At 37.1% G+C, this 20,309-nt stretch overlaps 1 protein-coding gene across 3 annotated transcripts in view; it reads right to left on the bottom strand.

Annotated features, from left to right (window-relative positions):
• Positions 1 to 19,457, bottom strand: part of NUP35 (nucleoporin 35) — a 40,411-nt gene extending 20,954 nt beyond the window's left edge. Inside the window, exons 1-5 of one of the 3 annotated variants that reach the window (XM_047722378.1) lie at positions 19,369 to 19,457; positions 14,032 to 14,122; positions 9,972 to 10,142; positions 6,589 to 6,716; positions 4,374 to 4,440 (exon numbers count right to left, since the gene is read on the bottom strand). In XM_047722378.1, coding sequence (XP_047578334.1) covers positions 4,374 to 4,440; positions 6,589 to 6,716; positions 9,972 to 10,131 — 355 coding nt within the window. In that variant the 5' untranslated portion in view covers positions 10,132 to 10,142; positions 14,032 to 14,122; positions 19,369 to 19,457. Of the gene's footprint in view, positions 1 to 4,373; positions 4,441 to 6,588; positions 6,717 to 9,971; positions 10,143 to 13,383; positions 13,522 to 14,031; positions 14,123 to 19,368 lie in introns of those variants that run through there. The other 2 variants (XM_047722380.1, XM_047722377.1) reach the window with 2 other exon arrangements.
• Positions 19,458 to 20,309: the final 852 nt, after the last annotated feature.

Here is a 20,309-nt window from a genome sequence, read left to right as displayed (position 1 = left end):
CAGTTCTGAAAGCCAGAAGTCCAAGATAGAACAAATTTTCAGCAGGGTCAAATGTATGCCAAAGGCATTTAGAGAAAACCCATTGCTTGCCTCTCCTAGCTTTTGGTTACTACTGCTGGCATGTTTTGTTGTTCACTGGCTTGTTCTGACAACACTCTTACCTTTGCCATTTTCGCATTACCTTATTCTCTGTCTCTCAGGTCTGTATCAAATCTCTGTCCTGTTCAGGACACTAATAACTGGATTTAGGGACTACCTAGGAAATTACCAGGATTACATTCTCCCCACTCTTCTCTCTCCTTAACTCCCTAGCTTTCCTTGGGAGTTCCTCCTCTCAAGACTTTAACCATTTGTTTTAACCACAGAGGTTCTGGGGATTAGGACACGGACATTTCATTTCGCAGCCACCACTCAACTGACTACAACCTACATTCATCAATCTATTCAGTTAACAAATACTTACTGAGGTCCCTTTATAACCAGCTCTGTGATGTGTACATAATGAAAAAGACAGAAGGAATCTCTGTCCTGAAGGAGTTCATAATCCAGTAATGCAGAAAGATAGGAGCTAAGCAGAGCAAGCTGTACAGGAGCACATACAATGAGTCTCCAACCCAGATCAGAAAAAGAATTGTCGTGAAAAGGTCCCTCACAGATAAATTAGTTCTCTTCCTTCCTTTCTGAGAACACTAGCAGAACTCTGAGCTCCTAGCATCAACAAAACCAGTCAGAAAGTGCTATCATCTGAATATCACACTTAATCTGTAAAAAAAAAAAAAAAAAAAAAAGCTCTAAAAAGTCTATGTTTTCCCTTCAATTTTCTTAACTCCTTTTCCCAATTCTTGCTTACTACTGACAATGTATGGTAGATCCTCATGCCCATCATATCTTTTCAAAAAATATTCTTTTTCACTTACGCCCCTTAAGACTTTCTATAAACTCTTCAACCTCAAAGGAGAAGCAGCAGTGGCTCCCAGTGGCCAATTTATGATACATATATTTTCCTACCGTGGTTCTTTTATTTTTGCATATAATTTCTAAAAATGTAAGAATCTCATAGAAGTTACACTATTAGAAAAAATAAGATAACAAAAGGATGTTTAATTAACTTTAATCATGTCCTCTTCCACTCGACAACAATATTATAATGTATGCTCTTCAAACAATGAAGACATCTTTAAAACACAATATACATTACTTAACATTATATGTTTTTGCATTTTCAATGTCCCTGGGATCATTTGTTGACTCGGTTAAATAATCAAATAGTCACTACTGTAGCAAGTAGTGAGGTAACAGCACTGTCATCTACCTATTTGTATGACCAGATTACAACTGTTAAAACCTGGACTAATTCCCCAGAACATTCCACCTCACATATGTAACTGAAACTGACGTAACAAACCTAGATTTTCACTATGATATAGGTGGCAGACAGAAATCTAAAGATATCCCCTCAAAGTTTCTGTCCCCTGATTCCACTGGTAATTCAAACACTAATTCAGGTACTCCCAAGAGGGGACCTTGTAGATAGAATGAAGGTTATTAATTAGTTAGATCTTAAAATAAGGAATTACCCTGGACTATTCCAGTGGGTCCAGTGTAATCAAAAGAACCCTTAATAGCAGCCGATGACAGAAAAGTTAGAGATACAACCTAAGAGTGAGGTCAGAGAGACTGAAGTTTAAAAAAGATCTTGATCTGCCACAGCTGTCTTTGAAGATGGAAAGGGAGCCACAGGCCAAAGAATAATGGCAGCCTCTAGAAGCTGAGAAATACCTCCAAGCAACAGCTAGGAAAAAAAAAAAAACAGGGACCGCAGTCCTACTTTCACATGGAAGTAAATTCAGCCAACAGCCTGAATGAGTGTGGAAGTGCATTCATCCCCAGAACCTCAAGAAGAGAACACAGCTCTGCTGACACCTGAGTTCTAAAGCAAAGAAACAATCTGTGCTCAGACATCTGACTTATAGAAACTGTAGATAATAAATTTGTATTGTTTTAATATCTTAAAAAAGGAGGGGGAGAGGAGCACCTGGGTGGCTCAGTTGGGAGAGCATGAGACTCTTGATGTCACAGTTTTAAGTTTGAGACCCACATGGGGTATAGAGATTACTTAAAAATAAACTTTAAAAAAAATTAAGTTTGTATTGTTTTAAACTACTAAATCCATGATAATTTGTTAAAGCAGCAAAGTAAAACTAACACAGAGTCTGATACAAGGGGAGGTGCTGCTGTAACAAATGCCTAAAAACATGGAAGTGGCTTTGAAACTAGTCAGTGGGTGGATCCTAGAAGAAATCTGAGGTACTTAACAGAAAAAGCCTAAACTGCTTTAATCAAACTGATAGTAGAAATCTACTTACAAGTAACTATAAGGACACTGCCACCAATGAAGATTTAGACTGCTAGAAAAAACCTGAACCTAGAAGATAAAAAGATCTAACTTGTCACTGGATATTGCTTTTGTTATCCATTCTGATGACATTTCCCTTTTGCTGGAGTGTTCAGTACATTTTGCTTTTTAACAACTGTAGATTTGGTTTATTTTAAATCTACTGTCTTGCTATTGGTTCTTCCGTTCCATCTTTGCTGTTGTTCCTTTTTTTCTCCTTTCCCACCTTGCTTTGTCCCTCATTTGGAGTAATGCAGTAATAGCTTCTTACCCGGTCTCCTTGCTTCTACCCTGCCCCCCACCCCAAAGTCTGTAATCACTACACCAGCAGTTTCATCCTATTTGTTTTCCACCTTTTCTGGGTAAAGTTCAGTTGATACATGACATAAAAGGCCCTGTACTATGGGTCCCCCATTATCTTCCTGATCTCATTTCTTACTATTCGACCTTTCACTCCCTCCATTTCACACTAGCCTGCTTGAACACCCCAGACACACTCCCACTTCAGTGCCTCTATACCTGCTATCTCCTCCTTCTAGAACATTGTTCCTACCTCCCTTACTTAGTTCAGGTTTCTGAGCAAATGTTACTTTTCCTCTACCTTTCAATAGGAAGCAGAGTAATAGCCTCCAAAGATGTCCCTGTTCTTATCCCTGGAACCTGGGAATAAGCAATGTTACACGGGCAAAGGAGAATTAAGATTGCAGATGGAATTATGGCTGCTAATTAGCTGACCTTAAAATAAGGAGATTATCCTGGATTACCCAGAAGGGTCCAATGTACTCATAAAGATATTTAAAAGAAGGGTGAGAGCAGAAGAATGACCAGAGACATGCAAAGTTTTGCTAGCTTTGAAGAAGTAGAAGGGAATCACAAGCAAAGAAATAATATGGGTAGCCTCTAGAAGATGGAAAAGGCAAAAAAGAACAGATTGTCCCCCAGAGTCTCCATAAACTAAATACAGCCCTGCCGATGCCTTGATTTCAGCCCACTGAGACCCATTTCAGACTTCTCACCTCTAGAACTATTGTTTAAGTCACTTTTAAGTTTGTAAATTTATTATGGCAGCAAAACTAATATACTACCTTATTTAAATCTATAAGCTCTGACACCCCTTTTCCTGCTTCATTTTCCCCCATAAAATGCATCACCTTCTAACAAACTTTACAATTCATTTTATCTATAATTGTAAATTACCTAAATAAAGCAAGCTCCAAAGGCAAGGGTTATCTATTTAGTTCAGTTTTCCTGGTCCCATGAATGTATGTATTCATGTATTTGCTGAGTGAACATCTGACAGACTATAAGAATATGTAAGAAGGGTGTGCTAATGATGTTGATGGTGATAAAAATATCATTAATCTTAAAGAAAAGCTCCATATAAGCAGTAGCTGTTCGTAGTTAATGACATTTACATTTAGAGGTATGCATTAGCAGCTTTCAAAACACTTTTATTCCTCAGTCTCTGTATTCCTTTTCTTCCCAATTGCAACATCTCTTTTCTAAATTACAGCTTTTAGTAATTCAGGAGACACTATTAAGTATGTATTTGAGGTGGGGGGCACCTGGGTGGCTGACTCGATTTCAGCTCAGGTCCTGATCTCAGGGTCATGGAATTGAGCTCCACAATAGGTTCCACACATGGAGTCTGCTTGAGATTCTCTCTCTCCCTCTCCCACTGTTTGTTCCCCTACTCTTGTGTGCACTCTCTCTAAATAAATAAAAATCTTTAAAAAAAAAATGTACTTTTCTAAAAACTCTCTTAATATTTTGAGAATATCACATCCTACCTATAAATTCAGAAAAAGAAAAAAAAAACCCCATATACAAAGTATTTCCTCTCTGAATGAAGTTACTAACATTTGAGAAAGTCTCCTAACTTAAAATATAAAAGAAAAAATTTTGGCAATTATCAACAAAGTCTTCTATTATCTCAAAGAGGAGAGAAGAGTCTTTGATGTTAAACAGCATTATTTACCTGTTCCAGGAGTAGGAGTAGTTGTCATAACTCCAACAAGAGGACTCTGCATTACTGAAATATTTGGCTACATGAAAACAGAATGAAGTGTTAAAGTAAAAGCACAAAGTTCTAAACATAACCATAATACAGTAATTGCTGAAAGGTCTCATTCAACAGACAACTGCATATCTATCAAGTACTATAGATACCTCTAATTAGTTCACAATCTAAGAGTACTCCAACTTTTTTCCTTTTTAAGTTGACCAGTATTAATCTAAAATATGCTAGATCCTTTAGCACATTGTTTAAAATAAGTTACATCAGATAAAGACACTATTTTTAGTAGAAAGTAACTTTGCTATTTGTTTTTAGTTCCTAAGGTATAGCATTTGAAATAATTGAGAGCATGGTGAATCTCCAAATCACCAAGCTTACACAGAAAAATAGAAAGATGGCAGAATCTTATTTTTAAACAGACATTTAGAAACCATGAAATAATATAGATTCAAATCAGTCCATATAATAAAGACAGCATATCTCTGTCTATACTAATAGAAAGTAATAAAGCAGGAAAACTATCAATACTAGTTCCTCTTAAGGTGAGAAAATTAAAGATTAAACAATTAAAAGTCCTTCTATAAACAAAGACAACAATATCTAATCAAGACTAAGAAGAGGCTCTTTCTCTAGAAGTAAATATACAAATATAGATTCTTTTGTAGAAAACTGACTAAATGAAGGAAATCTAAAATCTGGCTATTATCTAACAACCAGAACCAAATGTTGAAATAATGTTAAGAGATACAAACTATATTATTGTTCAATTCTTAATGCCAGTTTATTTCATCATTAGAAAGAGGCTGAGCAAAGCCTCAGGGGGGAAAAACTTATTTGGGCTTTAATAATAATATTCTTACCAACCTTTAAGTCAAAAACATTCTCTACAAATTATGGCACAGGCTTTTAAATATTTTGAACATAGCAATAACTGTAAACTACCTTTGTTTTCATTGGTCATCAAAGAAGTAATGAAAACCAGCATGAATTTATAAGCCAGGGGTTCTCTTATCAAACTAAACATCAGATTTACTTGATAACCTTTAGAAAACTATCCCAGGCCAGAATATTCTGATTTAGTTAGAATACCACTGCCCAAATATAACACAAGCAATATAAGTAATTCTAAATTTTATAGTACACATTAAGTAAAAACAGGTACAGTTTATTTAATCTAGTACGTCCAAATTATTATCACTTTCAATATGTAATTAACATTAAAAAGTAAGTGAAGTAGTTCATTCTTTCTAAGTCTTCAAAATGGTGTGTATTTTACACTTAAGTATATCTCAATTAAGTACAGGACTGGCCACATTTTAAGTGTCAACAGCCACACTTGGCCAGTGGCTACTGTGTTGGGACAGCAGAGCAGTTTTAAAAGTGTTGTAAAGAAAGGTAATGTGTTTAACACAATGAATTAATTTTGCTTTGCTTAATAAGTAGGCCTAGTATGCTAGGCATAGCAAGCCTATAAATAGTCAAAATGTACTGAAAGATGTTTCCTACCATTCTTAAACTTTCCAGTAACTATGCTATATTTGGTCTAGGGAAAGACAAAACATTTCTTCAAACCAAACAGCAGAAATGTCTTTATTCAAATAACTTATCAGTTTAACTGACACACTGTTTTAAGTCCTGCTAAGCACAATAGTGAAAGAACACTTGAGACTACATATGCCACTAAAATTCATACTTAAAATCCATACTACCTTTCAACTAACAATCAAGAGTTCATCACAGTATGTTAGCACAGCATGGCTGTTCCAACACTGGCTCTAGACTGAAGACTGCCTGGGTTTAAAGCCTGGCTCCACTAGAATAGTTGACAAATTACTTAAGCTTTCTGTGTCCTAGTTTCCTCAATGACAAAATGAAGCTCATTAATAGCTACTTCACAAATTCACCTTGAGGATCAACTAAAATAAGATCAGAACCTATAAACTATAGAATTACTGATATGAGAAAATAATCTGGTGTTCCATTATATTTTTAGGTATATTTCATGGTAAACACAATTTAAGTAGATTCCATGATAAATGTCCTTAATGCTTATTCTTTGCCACACAGTTACACTAAAGCAGACCTCAGAAAAACATTTTAAATTACTGATCCTCACCGTGCATCCACATAAAAACATGAAATTATTATGGATCATAAACAGGGGTATGTTTGTCACCTGTCTTCTTGAAGTTAAAGGTGTTGATCCAAGTCCTGGGCTGGAAATATCATCATAGATACTTCTAACTGGTGGAGCTCCACTTTTATCTTTATGAGCTGGTACAACTGGTTGTGGTGGTGACCCACCTACAATGTACAAAAAAAAAAACAACAACACAAACCTCAAGTGAGAAAAAACCTTCCACCTTTCTGGTAAGATTCTTTTTCATTTATATTTTAAAAATATTGACTTGAGGGGCGCCTGGGTGGCTCAGTGGGTTAAGCCGCTGCCTTCGGCTCAGGTCATGATCTCCAGGGTCCTGGGATCGAGCCCCGCATCGGGCTCTCTGCTCAGCAGGGAGCCTGCTTCCTCCTCTCTCTCTGCCTGCCTCTCTGCCTGCTTGTGATCTCTCTGTCAAATAAATAAATAAAATCTTTAAAAAAAAAAAAAAATATTGACTTGAACTCTTGTTTCATAGGGCTTCTCAAACTTTAATACACTTAGAATCACCTGGGAATCCTATTAAAATTCAGATTCTGATTCAAAACATGTGAAGTGCAGCCTGAGATTATGAATTTCTAACAAGGTCCCAATTATGCCAATGCTAGTGAGTGAAAAACTGCACATGAATAAAAGGTTTCAGAAAAAGAAAAATCTTAGTTTTTAGTAAATACATACAGCTTTCGCTTACTCTACAAAATCCTTAACATTTCAACATAAAACTTGATCTTATTTCTCACTTGAAAGTAGATAAACAGTTCCAGCTTGTATACACTTGAATAATTATAATGCCCTAATGTGAAATTTGACTGCCAAAATTAAATAGATCCCCTTCATGTTTCTCACAATAGAAGTATATTAAAGTACATAATAAATATGTAGGAAAAGGATCAACTTTGGGGGACATAAAGAGGTCTTTATAAGTCAGAGAATCAGCAATGCAAAACAGTGAAACAATCCAGATTCTGTCATGACTTACTGTCTGAGCTTAAATAGTACAGTATAAGTTATAAAACAAGACTGACCTAGGTTTTAACATCCTGCTCTGTCACTTACTAACAAATAGGCTTAAGCAAGTTCTTTACTGCATTAGCCTCAGTTTCCTATTTTGAAAATCAGGGATACTACTACCTATCCTTTAAGATTGACAAAAAGAATTAAAGTAACATAAAAATGCTTGGCATACTGCCTGGCTCATAAGTACTCAATATATAGTAGCTACAATAAAAATACATTTTTTTAAAGATATTATGTATTTATTTGACAGAGAGAGAGACAGTGAGAAAGGGAACAAGCAGGAGAGTGGGAGAGGGAAAAGCAGGCTTCCTGCTGAACAGGAAGCCCGATGCAGGGCTTGATTCCGGAACAGTGGGATCATGACTTGAGCAAAAGGCAGGCGCTTAGCCAACTAAGCCACCCAGGTGCCCCCAAAATCCATTTAAAATATATATTTGGCCCTTGAGTAACATAAGTTTGAACTGTACAGGTCCACCTATACACAGATTTTTTACAGTATAGTACTGCAAATGTATTTTCTCTTCCTTATGGTTTTTTTAAAAGACTTATTTATTTTAGAGATAGAAAGGGGAAAAGTGTGTAAGCATGGGCTAGGGGCAGACAGAGAGGGAGAGAGAATCCTCAAGCAGACTCCCTGCTAAGCATACAGCCCAACGAGGGGCTCAATTCCAGAACAGTGAGATCATGACCTGAGTGAAAATCAAGAGTCAGACAGCCAACTGACTGAGCTACACAGGCACCCCATCTTCCTTATGATCTTCCTAATACCCTTTTCTTTTCTTTAACTTAATTTATTGTATGGATAGTTTATAATACATATAACACACAAAATGTGTGTTAATCGGCTATTTATGATATCGGAAAGGCTTCCAGCCAATAGTAGGCTATTAGTAGTTAAGTTTTGGAGGAGTCAAAATTATGAGAGAATTTTCAAGTGTTCAGGGGGTCAGTTTTCCTAACCCCTGCATTGTTTGAGGGCCAATGTATAAAAAACAAAAACCTACCCAGAAAAAGGTTAAGTCAATTACTTCAAATGTAATTTATATTATCCCTAATCAATCTTAAAATAATAATAAGCCACTTTAAACCACCTAATGCCTTAAGGACAATCAAAGTAAGACATCATTTAAACATCCATTAAAAGGATCTTGGCTCACATTTGGAATTCAACCATTTTTGTAGCTAATTCGCACTACTCATAGTCAAAACTTCAGTTATCTTTTAAATTCTTTCTTTGCTAAAGGAGTTATGTAAGATACATGCTGCATTTAGGTAATAATATTTTGTGCTAATAATTGCAAATTCTGTGTAAAGAACTTCCCCATAGCTTGTAGAGTAAATCCTTTAACTAAATAAAGTGAGAATCTTAATCACTATGACTAGATGTAGAATTCATATCTACAAATTACAAATTACACTTCTTATTGTCACAAATGGCAATGTCTCATTCTTTTTTTATAGCTGAGTAATATTCCATTGTATACATATACATCTTCTTTATCCATTTATCTATCAAGGTTCTAGAGGGTACTGTGCTAAGTGAAGTAAGTTAGAGAAAGAGAAATACCATGATTTCACATATACATGGAAGCTAAAATAAAACCACCAAACAAATAAAACAAACCAGACTCCTGAATACAAAGAACTGGTGGTTGCCAGAGGGGAGGTGAGTGAGAGGATGGGCAAGATAAAAGGGATTAAAAGGAACAAACTTCCAGTTATAAAATAAGCAAGCCACAGAGATGAAAAATACAGCATAGGGAATATAGTCAATAATATTGTAATAACGTTGTATGGTGGACAGATGGCGACTACCCTTGCTGTGAGCACTAATACGTAGAACTGTCAATTCAATATATTGTACCCTGAAACTAATACAGCAAACTAATATGCTGATTATCTTTCAATACAAAAAACAAATTACAGTTCTTTTGACAAAATATTTGCTATTATCATATTTAAGATAAATCATTTAGATGCATTAAATTATTCACTTAAAGTTAAATGACCATATTTCTTCCCCAGCCCTCTACACTTTAACATCTTTGATATGGATAATTTACAAAAAATGGTATCTCGGCATTGTATCATATTTGGTGCCTTTCTTAGTGGTACTTTAAATAATAGTGAGTTTTACAATCAAGGGCATCTTAAATTGGATGAAATGTAATACACATAGTTTTAATGAGTGGTTCCTGGAATTACAGTAGCTTATACTACTTATACCTCTAATCCAACAATCTAAAAATTTTAAATAGAGACATTGTTTAATCTTTTTAATTAATAAATGTGTTAATAAGGTTGAATGTTGTATCATTACTCTTTTTAAAATTCTAATACATGCATTAATAGTACTATAAAATTATTTTAAGCAATTTACTTACCTGCAAGTAAAGGTGATCTCATTTCCATTACTCCTACTGAAGGGCCACTGATTGATCGAGGTTGCGGAGTTACTGGAGCTGGCAAATCCCCCATTAAAAATCCAGGTAAGAACTGGGCATTAACCCCTGGCTTTGGAGATGTTGGTGAACCTAGCATCATTGGTTCAGATCCTAAATGAAGCAAAAAATAAAACAAAGGACCTTAAAGTTACATTATCTAACAAAAAGATGCAAGAATCTAGCATAAATAATTTTGAGAATTTAATCAAACCTTACATATTACAGAACCATAGTTGGATTTATTATTTTAAAAACCAATAAAAATTATTCCTATAAAAATGTAAAAGTATTTTTATTAACAATATTAATTTGTCAGTTTTTCTTGTTTACATTATTTCACAGGTTTAAGAATCAATAGTTATTTTTAAATGGAAAAATTTTGCATTATCTTAAAAAAATTCTTACTACATACAGAATAACTTCTTTCCACTTCTGGGACAGCTTCTTCCATGCAACCACCAAACACAAGAGCAGGGTGCACTAGTTACTTACACAGACTCTTAGCAAATCAAACACAAGGGGTTTAGCTTGCTATATGTCCCATTTTTTTCTTCCAACAAACAAAAACTGTAAATCATTTTTGTAATAAAAGTAAAAGCATGCACACATTATAGCACATATGAAATAATAGTAATGACTAGTATCCCAACCAAGAAACATTGAAAATTTTGGAAAGTTTACTTTTTGGATCATTCTTTTTTTTTTTTTTTTTAAAGATTTTATTTATTTATTTGACAGAGAGATCACAAGCAGGCAGAGAGGCAGGCAGAGATAGAGGAGGAAGCAGGCTGCCTGCTGGGCAGAGAGCCCGATGTCGGGCTCGATCCCAGGACCCTGAGATCATGACCTGAGCCGAAGGCAGAGGCTTTAACCCACTGAGCCACCCAGGCGCCCCTGGATCATTCTTTAAAATAATTTTAAAGTTAGGAATAATCAACAAAAGTCTCCCCAACATAAAACCAATTTAAAGAGGGCTGATATTTCACAATCATCAATTCAAAATTAATTTCACAATTTAGAGGGAAGGCATTATTATTCCGACCATGAAGATAAGGAGGCTATAACCTACTCTAATAGAGCAAAATAGCACAGTAAGGAAAACATGGGCCCTGGAGTCAGAGACCTGGATTCAAGTCTCTTGGAAAAAAATGGCAGTTTAGCACTCAGTCACAGAGCTTTGTTTAGAATTACAGCAAATATAGCACTTGACCCAGTACCTAATATCCAGTAAGTGCTCAACATTAGTTATCATTATTATTCTAAGGGTATCTTAGAATAGCAAAAACTAAGTGACTAAAATGTAAATGCAGAGTTTGCGATTTTTGCTTACAAAAACTTAAGTTTTCAACTGAATGTGATTCATGTCACTCAGAAAGGTCAAACATTTGATGTATTATTTATTATAATGGTTAACTATTCCTTGATTTCTAAGCAGCCTCAAAAATGTTTCTTGCTATCCAAATGCAATTATTTATCTTTCCTCATGATGGTAGCCCTAGATGTTAACAATGCCAATGCAAGTGTATAAAAGAGGAAAAAGGCAAAGTAGTTCGTGAAAAAATAAAGCAAATTATGAAATAAATTGTGAAGAACTGTAACTACATTGTAATTATTTAAAAGTGCTATGTTACTATTACATATTTCCAAAGAACATAAACACCAAAAGTCTAAACAAAAGCATATTCTGAACAGATCTTTAGAAATTTATAGTAGTAAATACAAAGTTCTAGGTACCACCAACTACCTCATTCTCCCATCGCCCGAAAGAAAAAAAACATATAGGGCAATTTTAAGAAGAATTAAGTTAAGAAAAGTTCTGATATATATACTGTGATACACTTAGAAAACACCCGAATGAGGAGGAGGTCTTAATCCCCTGTTACTAACCACCCCTCAGTCTAAATTTCACTTGGAGAACTATAACAATGGATCCCTCAAGTCTTAAATTCCATTTCATGGTCTGTACATCTAAAATGATAAACCCTAGGTCTAACTAAGCTAGCACAGTTTGCTCAAGTAACCCTTAATTATAACGTTAGGAGCTGGAAAAAATTATTCTTCACCTGCAATACCTGCAGTGTGTGGACTTGAACAATTAATACCAGCAAATGTCAGATTTCTAACCAGGCAATAAACATGGACAAGTTTATTCACATTTGCAGCCCCAAGAACTACGCACTCCAAAATGTTTTGTTGAGTAGAAAACTTTGTAACTGGAAATGAATGGTCTCCTGTTCTCTAAAAGTAATACAAAACATAAACACCTAAACCAACATCTGTACATAAGTTTAAAGGCAGCAGGGCGTCTGCACTGACATTATGCATTTAGTTTTTTATAACTAATACTCCAACAGTTCAAGTTATTCCAGTCTCAAAAGACACATTTTGCACAATGCATGGCAAGCACTAAACATCCTCCAAACCTTAAAAAACAACAGACCAAAACACTCATTCTACAAACATATATACCGCGCTTGCTCTCTTTTCCAAGCTCAGAATGTTGTAGCCTAATTTTCAAATGCGTCTCTACGATAGCAGACAATATTCTACTCTAAAAATGTTGACGGTTCCCACAGTGCCAAGAGTCGGCAAAGAAAAAGGAAATCAACATCCCGTTCATCAAAACATCCCGTTTTTTTTTTTTTCAACGACAACACTTTCAGCAAGTCTCTCCGTTAACAATGGGAATTTTTTTTTAAATTTCATTACGTTACTGATTAGAGGAAAAGACCTCCTACAAAGGCACTTCCCCAAGATAAAGGCGGGAAAATGGTACAAACTGCTGGCTTCCAGTTAAGGCCAGTATCTCCACAGCTATCATCAACGGGTTAAATGCCGCACGATTCAAGTTTCTATTAATAAGATTGCTTTTACAAGGCCCAGGACAGGGAAAGAATCAAACAGGAACTAAAAGCCCAGGTGACCAAAGAACGGTAAACTGTAACCACATTCCAGGGCACCGCCCACCCACGTGTACGCTGGTCAGTTCCTTCCGACCGAAGCCTCCCCGGATCTGGGAAGCCAGCATCGCGTCCCCAGCACCGGGAGGGTCTCAGGTATGGGCAGGTCGAGCGCGGCCCGGGTGTGGGGGTAACAATACGGCGTAGTAACCACTTGACAGTCATTTCCACACCCTACGCAGAGCCCGCAGCTTCCCGGAGCCGCCTCGCTGGCTGCAGCGTGGCGACGCCCTGAGCAAAGGGACAACTAGAAACTTGGGAGTGAACCAGGCGCTCGTCCCCGCGACTGAAACTGGCAAAGAGCCTGATGACTACTGGCTTTCAGTCTTGCTTGCTCCCAGATCTACAGCGTGGATCTCAGCGCCAGCGAGAAAAAGCGGTTTTTCACTCACCCAACGTGGGCGCCTGGGGTTCCACAGCAAAGGCTGCCATCGCAGCAGTAACTACACTTGGCCCCAGACCTTCCCGATTTTCAAAAATGGCGGAAACTCCCCACGGGTAAGGGCGCGCTGCCTTATGAGGTTGCGTAACTTCCGGACTTGCGCAGTCCGTGCATTGTGGACGCCGCCGCCGTCATTTTGGAATGGGGCGAGTGTCTTTACGCGCACACTGCATTTCGAACAAGATTTTAGCGGGGGGTGTGATGTAGCATGGTGATGACGATGGTTCTGGGAATGCTTTTGCGGACGCTGTGAGCCTCCTGAATCGTTGGTGCTTGACTTTCATGGAAGCACAAGTTCTTTTACTCATGGTTTTATAGTCAGCGTGAATTTACCCAGTGCCATGTCATTTGTCAGCTCTTCCAAGTTACACCTGGAAGAATTACCTTAATGAAGCAGGTGGTGCCGCTCTTCAGTATTGATTTCTGGCTTAGTATATGAGTACCGTTCTCAAAGTATATTTCCTACCGTCTCCATGCTATTTAAAAAAACGTTATAAAAGCACAATTTAAGCATAATGCATATGCTGTTTTATTACATGTTAATACATAGAAAAGATTTTAAACAATGTAGGCTAATAATGAACACACGTGAACCCACCACACTAAGTGCTCCTTCTGTCCTCCCCCCACTTTGCTGCTTTTCTTTAGAGGGTCTTCAAATATAGGTTAAACACACTCAAATTCTAGATCTGTGTGTGCAAAAATATATTTAGTTTTGTTAACTTTATGAAAATGATATGGTATATGTATGTATTTTAAGATGCTCTCTGCTCCATAACAAACTCATTGTCCTCTAAATATCCACCCATCCTCCCTCCCTGTTTTCCTCTGGGATTTCCTGAAATCCCAAATCCAGCAAGAATGTTGTAATTGAGTGAGGCAATAAAAATTCCAGCATCACTTAATTTCTGGCACGTTCCCAGAAACCAAACTTAAAACCAATTTACTTTTTTTTTTAACAGGTGTGTGGATTGACTTGTGTCCCTCAAAAAGGTATGTTCAATGTCTAACCTTCAGTACTTATTTATGTGGCCTTATTTGTAAATAAGGTTTTTGTAGATGTTACTAAGTTCAGATGAGGCCATACCACATTAGGACAAATTTGGAGGCTTAAACCAACAAAAATGTACTTTTATAGTTCTGAGGCTACAAATTTGAAATGAGTCTTATGGGGGCAAAATCAAGGTGTCAGCAAGATTGGTTTCTTTTGGAGGCTCCAGGGGAAAATCTTTTTCCTTGGGCTGGTAGCTCCTTCTTCCCCTTCAAAGCCAGTGGCATAGCATCTTCTCTCTCCCTGACAGTGCTTCTCTCTGCTTCAGGTGTCACATGCACTTCTTCTGTAGTAAACTATCCCTGTCCCTTCCTCTTGTAAGGACATTTGTGATTATATTTAGGGTCCACTGAGATAATCCAGGATAATCTCCTAACTTCAATATCCAGTTGTACTGGAGTAAGTCAATAGTCATATCTGCAAAGCACTTTTGCCATGTAAGGTAACATTCATAGGTTCCAGAGATTAGAGTGAAGATACCTTCAGGGGCTATCATTCAGCCCAACACACCCACCAGTTCCCTTTTTAGAATGAAGGTACCAAGAAGGGTTCATGAATGAAGGAATTTCTGTATAAATTGTGATCTAGCCAAACCAAAGAACATTATGTTAAAACGCATAAGATGTATTTGATGAGTATGTGTATTGACCGAGAAAAATCTACATAATTGATATTCTGAAAGAAGGGATTTGAAATCATTTTACCTTATTTCTTTAAAAGAATATCTGGGTACATATGCAAAGGGGTGGGAGAATGCTTACTTAAATAAAGGAAAAAGTTGGAAAATATTTGTACTAAACTGTTAACAGAGAAGATGCAGTAGGAGAGGGGTTTGTAGATTGGAGTGCTTAAGAAGGGCCTTTAACTTATTCTATATAACTTTTTAGTAGTTGATTATAGGTGTTATTTACTATTCCAATTAAAAACTTGTTTTTTTTGTATTTTGTTTTTTTTTAAGATTTTATTTATTTATTTGACACAGAGAGATCACAAGTAGACAGAGAGGCAGGCAGAGAGAGAGAGAAGCAGGCTCTCTGCTGAGCAGAGAGCCCGATGCAGGACTCGATCCCAGGACCCTGAGATCATGACCTGAGCCGAAGGCAGCGGCTTAACCCACTGAGCCACCCAGGCGCCCCTGTATTTTGTTTTTTAAGAAAAATTCATTTTCCTTTCTTCACTTGCATTTCAATCTTCTACCCTTTCATCTGGCTCTTTCCTTATCAAGTTATAAAGATGCCCAGTTTGCCCTATCAAAAAACCTTCTCTAGACCTTGTTCCTTCTTCTAGATACCATGCACTAATTTCACTCGCATTCTTCATTCTCAAAAGAAGGGTCTACAGACTTTAGTAGATGATCTCTCTCCCTAATGTCTCCATCTTGTTTTTTAATTCATTACACACTGGCCCCTGTGTAAATCGTCTTTTGAAACCACTGACCCCAACTCTTTCTCCTAATTGCCAAGTCAAGGCCTATATTCTTTGACATCTGCAGTATTTAAAAGCTTTGACAATATTTCCCTCAACACAAGTGTTTTTTCCTATTTTAGTGATGCTACACTTCCTATTTCTCCTTAAAAACTTTCTCCTCTTTCCCTAACTTTTTTTGTACCTGATTCCATTTCATTCTAACCTGGAATTATTATTGTTAGTCAAAACTTGGTCCTGCCTCTCTTCTCATCTGGCAGTTAATACCCCACCACTCTCTAAGGCCAAATGCTACTTTTCTTTGCTTTTTTTAAAAGAGTTTATTTATTTATTTGACAGAGCACAAGGAGGGGAAGCCGCCAGACCCTGGGATCATGACCTGAGCCGAAGGCAGACACTTAACAACTGAGCCACCCAGGTACCCCTTTTCTAGATGCTTCTGAAAAATCTACCAGCATATCAGACCTCAAAAACAAACTCATCTTACCCCTAAAACCAGCCCCATTCCACCTGTCCCTTTTTTTTTCTTTTTTTAGTTTCTTAAAACCCAAAATCGTGGGGCGCCTGGGTGGCTCAGTGGGTTAAAGCCTCTGCCTTCGGCTCGGGTCATGATCCTGGAGTCCTGGGATCGGGCCCCACATCGGGCTCTCTGCTCAGCGGGGGGCCTGCTTCCCCCCCTCTCTCTGCCTGCCTCTCTGCCTACTTGTGATCTCTGTCTGTCAAATAAATAGATAAAATCTTTAAAAAAAAAAAAAAAACCCAAAATCGTAATATGTTAAAGCAGAATTTAAGGTCAAACAGACTTGAATTCAGAGACCAACTTACTCACTTAAATCCTATATTATTACTTGGATTTGTATTGAATATCTCCAGATTTTATTTTCTATAAAATAGAAACAGTACTTAAAAAGGTAGTTATGCTTAAAAAGGTGCCTGGTCCACTTTGCTTTTTTCTGGTTTCCACTTTCCCTGCCATCAAACATTCAGATACCTACTCTTATTTTTTCTGCCTCCTCAATTCTTAGGCAATTGTAGTCAACACTTAACATTTCCTTACCTTCAGTTCTCTCCCACCAAATCTAACATACCACTACCCAATACTCTCTTCTTTGTACATCTTACCCAGATCTTCAAAAGCTCTGACTTCTTATTCCCTACAGTAGCCTCCTTATCCTCAAATCCATAAGCTTCACATGTGCAACACATACCAACCAATACATACATTCTCACCTGGGCAAAAAAGAAAAGGGAAAACCAGAATCTCAGAGTGTAAGATACTATAGACTGAAAGTTTTTCTCCCCACCAAATTCAAATGTTGAAATCCTAACCCTCAACCCGATGGTTTTTGGAAGTGAGCCATTGAGAAGTGATCAGGTCATGGGATGGAGCCCTCATAGATAAGACTCCTTGTCTTATAAGAAGGACCCCATAGAGCTCCCCATGCCCCCCTACCTCTGCCTTGTGAGGATTTAGTGAAAAGACTGCGATCTGTGAACCATGAAGCAGCCCCTCACCAGACACCAAATCTGCTAGTGCCTTGATTGCAGACTTCCCAGCCTCCACAACTATGAGAAATAAATGTCTATTCTATAAGTCACCCAGTCTATGGTATTCTCTCATAACAGACAAAACAGCCTGAGACAGGAGGGTAGGAGCATCTCTTTTAGAGGTTGCAATAGGCACCCTTAAAGGGAATACATATTGTAATCCTAATTTCACCTGAAAGTGGTTGAGAACTCTGGCTTCAAAAATCAGGTCCTGGGGCACCTGGGTGGCTCAGTGGATTAAAGCCTCTGCCTTTGGCTCAGGTCATGATCCCAGGGTCCTGGGATCGAGCCCCACATCGGGCTCTCTGCTCTGCGGGGAGCCTGCTTCCTCCTCTCTCTCTGCCTGCCTCTCTGCCTACTTGTGATCTCTGTCTGTCAAATAAATAAATAAAATCTTTAAAAAAAAAAAAATCAGGTCCTTTTACTCTAAACTTCTTAAGTCAATTCTCCCTTGGCAAAACTTCAAACTCTTGTGAAAGATATTTGTACTCTATTCCTTGATCACAGAAGTCCCTCTTTACTTTCCATCCCAATTTACGAAGTTCTGTTCTTTATGCAAGTAGCAGCCCAAGCCTCTCTTCCACCATGAAGCTTGCCCCAGCTGTGCCAGCCCTCAGTCATCATTCCATTTCAGAATGTCCAATACATTATTTCTCCAACTCATTTGCTATAAGATACTTGTTTTTTAAGTTTTCTTTTCAGCCCCACCCAGTAGATGGATTTTCTTGAAGATAGGGACCACAATTTTTCTTTTCTGTATTTCCATCAATTTTCAGTAAATATACATTAGAAAAGTAAATGAGAAATGTATTAAAAGAATAAATGATGAATGAGCTCTAAATAAATAAACATTAAATAAAGGTTAATTATCTGATATTTTGATATAATTTTGTAAGATTTCAGATTTTTAAATCATAATTTTACACCTTAAGTCTATTATGTATGCTTATTATTTATATTATACAATGAAGTTTATAGTTCAAATTAACTTTTTTTGATAAAGTGAAATTATCATAACTTGGATTATTTTATTTTTTTTTTATAACTTGGATTATCTTGAATGAAAAACTGGTGTGGCATGATTTTACTTTTTTATATTTCTTATTAAACTATAATCGTTAACAATATTGCATGTGTCACTATATTCTTCTATACATGAATATTGCTATCTTAATTACAATACTTGTTTTCCTGCTCTCCTTTCTAAACATACTAAATAAAATTTCACAGAAAGTAGAACACCTATTCCCTATTTCTATTCTGGATTCATGGTTCCCTGAGGTCTGCCCTCTGATGACATAAGACTTCATCAAAGTATTATTTTTGTAGACTACTGATATTCAAATTTGTATGAGGAACCCTTTCTTTAAACGAAGTATTGTGCAGATACTTACTACATACAACGGAACTGCTCTGATGGGGAAAAAAAATGGGAAGAATATGAGACCCACTAACTCAGACTCTTGTGCCCTAAACTGTCTATGGACTGTCACACCTCCAGGTGACCCCTGAAACCCTTGGGTGGAGAACCAGGGCATTATGTATATTTCAACTTTCTTCTAAAGTCAAAACAAATTTTTTAGAAGTAAATATGGGAAATCTCAAAATTTATGTTCAATATATTTGATACTTTCACAGCCAAACTGCTTTTGTATACATCATATATACTCAATCCTCAGTACCTACTCATGTTTATCAATATGCAGAATTTATATGTAAGCATAAGGTCATTCTCCTAAAAGCCCCACACGCGGTCTATTCTGTATAAGTACCACGCACTAACCTATTGCACCACTGGAGCTCCACACTCGGTCTATTCTAAAAATAAAGACAAATAACTGTTTTAAATTAAAGTGAAGAAAAAAAGATATCCACCTTTAGGAAAACTTCAAGAATAGGACAGTTTATCACCTTTAGAAAGAAAGCAAGGTGAGGAAGCATCTTATCACTCATGTTTCCATCTCAGCCTTTGGCGGCTGGTGTAGCATGGTCTGCCAATCACTTAGACTGTGATGTCACATAAAACACACAGAGGAACCATGACTTCATAGGGCCCAAGGACAAGTGATCTCCAAGAGACTTTTGTGATGTTTAAGATGTAGGGAACATGTCTAGAAAAATACAAATCTATTAGTTACTATTTGCATTATCTGATTTCTATAAATAACCACCAAAGCCACATGTTTATAAATTAAAAATAAACTATTAAATTTAGGAATGTATGGGTTTTGTCTTATCATTTCATTACAGTAAACAACTGGCAGAAAGGGGGCAGTCAAATGTCAGAAAACATCAGTTTAGCTGGTTCATCTGTTGTTTTTATTTTTATTTTTATTTTTTTTAAGATTTTATTTATTTATTTGACAGACAGAGATCACAGGTAGACAGAGAGGCAGGCAGAGAATGAGAGGGAAGCAGGCTCCCCGCCGAGCAGAGAGCCCGACGTGGGACTCGATCCCAGGACCCTGAGATCATGACCTGAGCCGAAGGCAGCGGCTCAACCCACCGAGCCACCCAGGCGCCCTGTTTTTAAATCAATTAAATGGTTCCTTGCATCTGTTGGAAGTGCAAAAGTAATATCAAAATTTACATGACGTTGAGAGAGAGGGATGAATAGGTGCAACACAGAGGACTTTGAGGGCAGTGAAGCTACCCTGTATAATACATAATAGTGGATACATGTCATTACAAATTTGTTTCAAGTTATAGAATATACAACAGGAAGAGTGAACCCTAATATAAATGATGGATTTTAGGTGATAATGATGTACCACTGATAGTTCACCAGTCGTAACAAATATACCGTTCTGGTGGGAGATGGTGGGGAGGGCAAAACAGGCAGAGGGCATGTG

Source organism: Lutra lutra, chromosome 3, assembly GCF_902655055.1.
Source record: "Lutra lutra chromosome 3, mLutLut1.2, whole genome shotgun sequence".
Taxonomy (NCBI): domain Eukaryota; kingdom Metazoa; phylum Chordata; class Mammalia; order Carnivora; family Mustelidae; genus Lutra; species Lutra lutra.
Note: the sequence above shows the minus strand (reverse complement) of the source record. Positions and strands in the feature narration are given on the sequence as shown.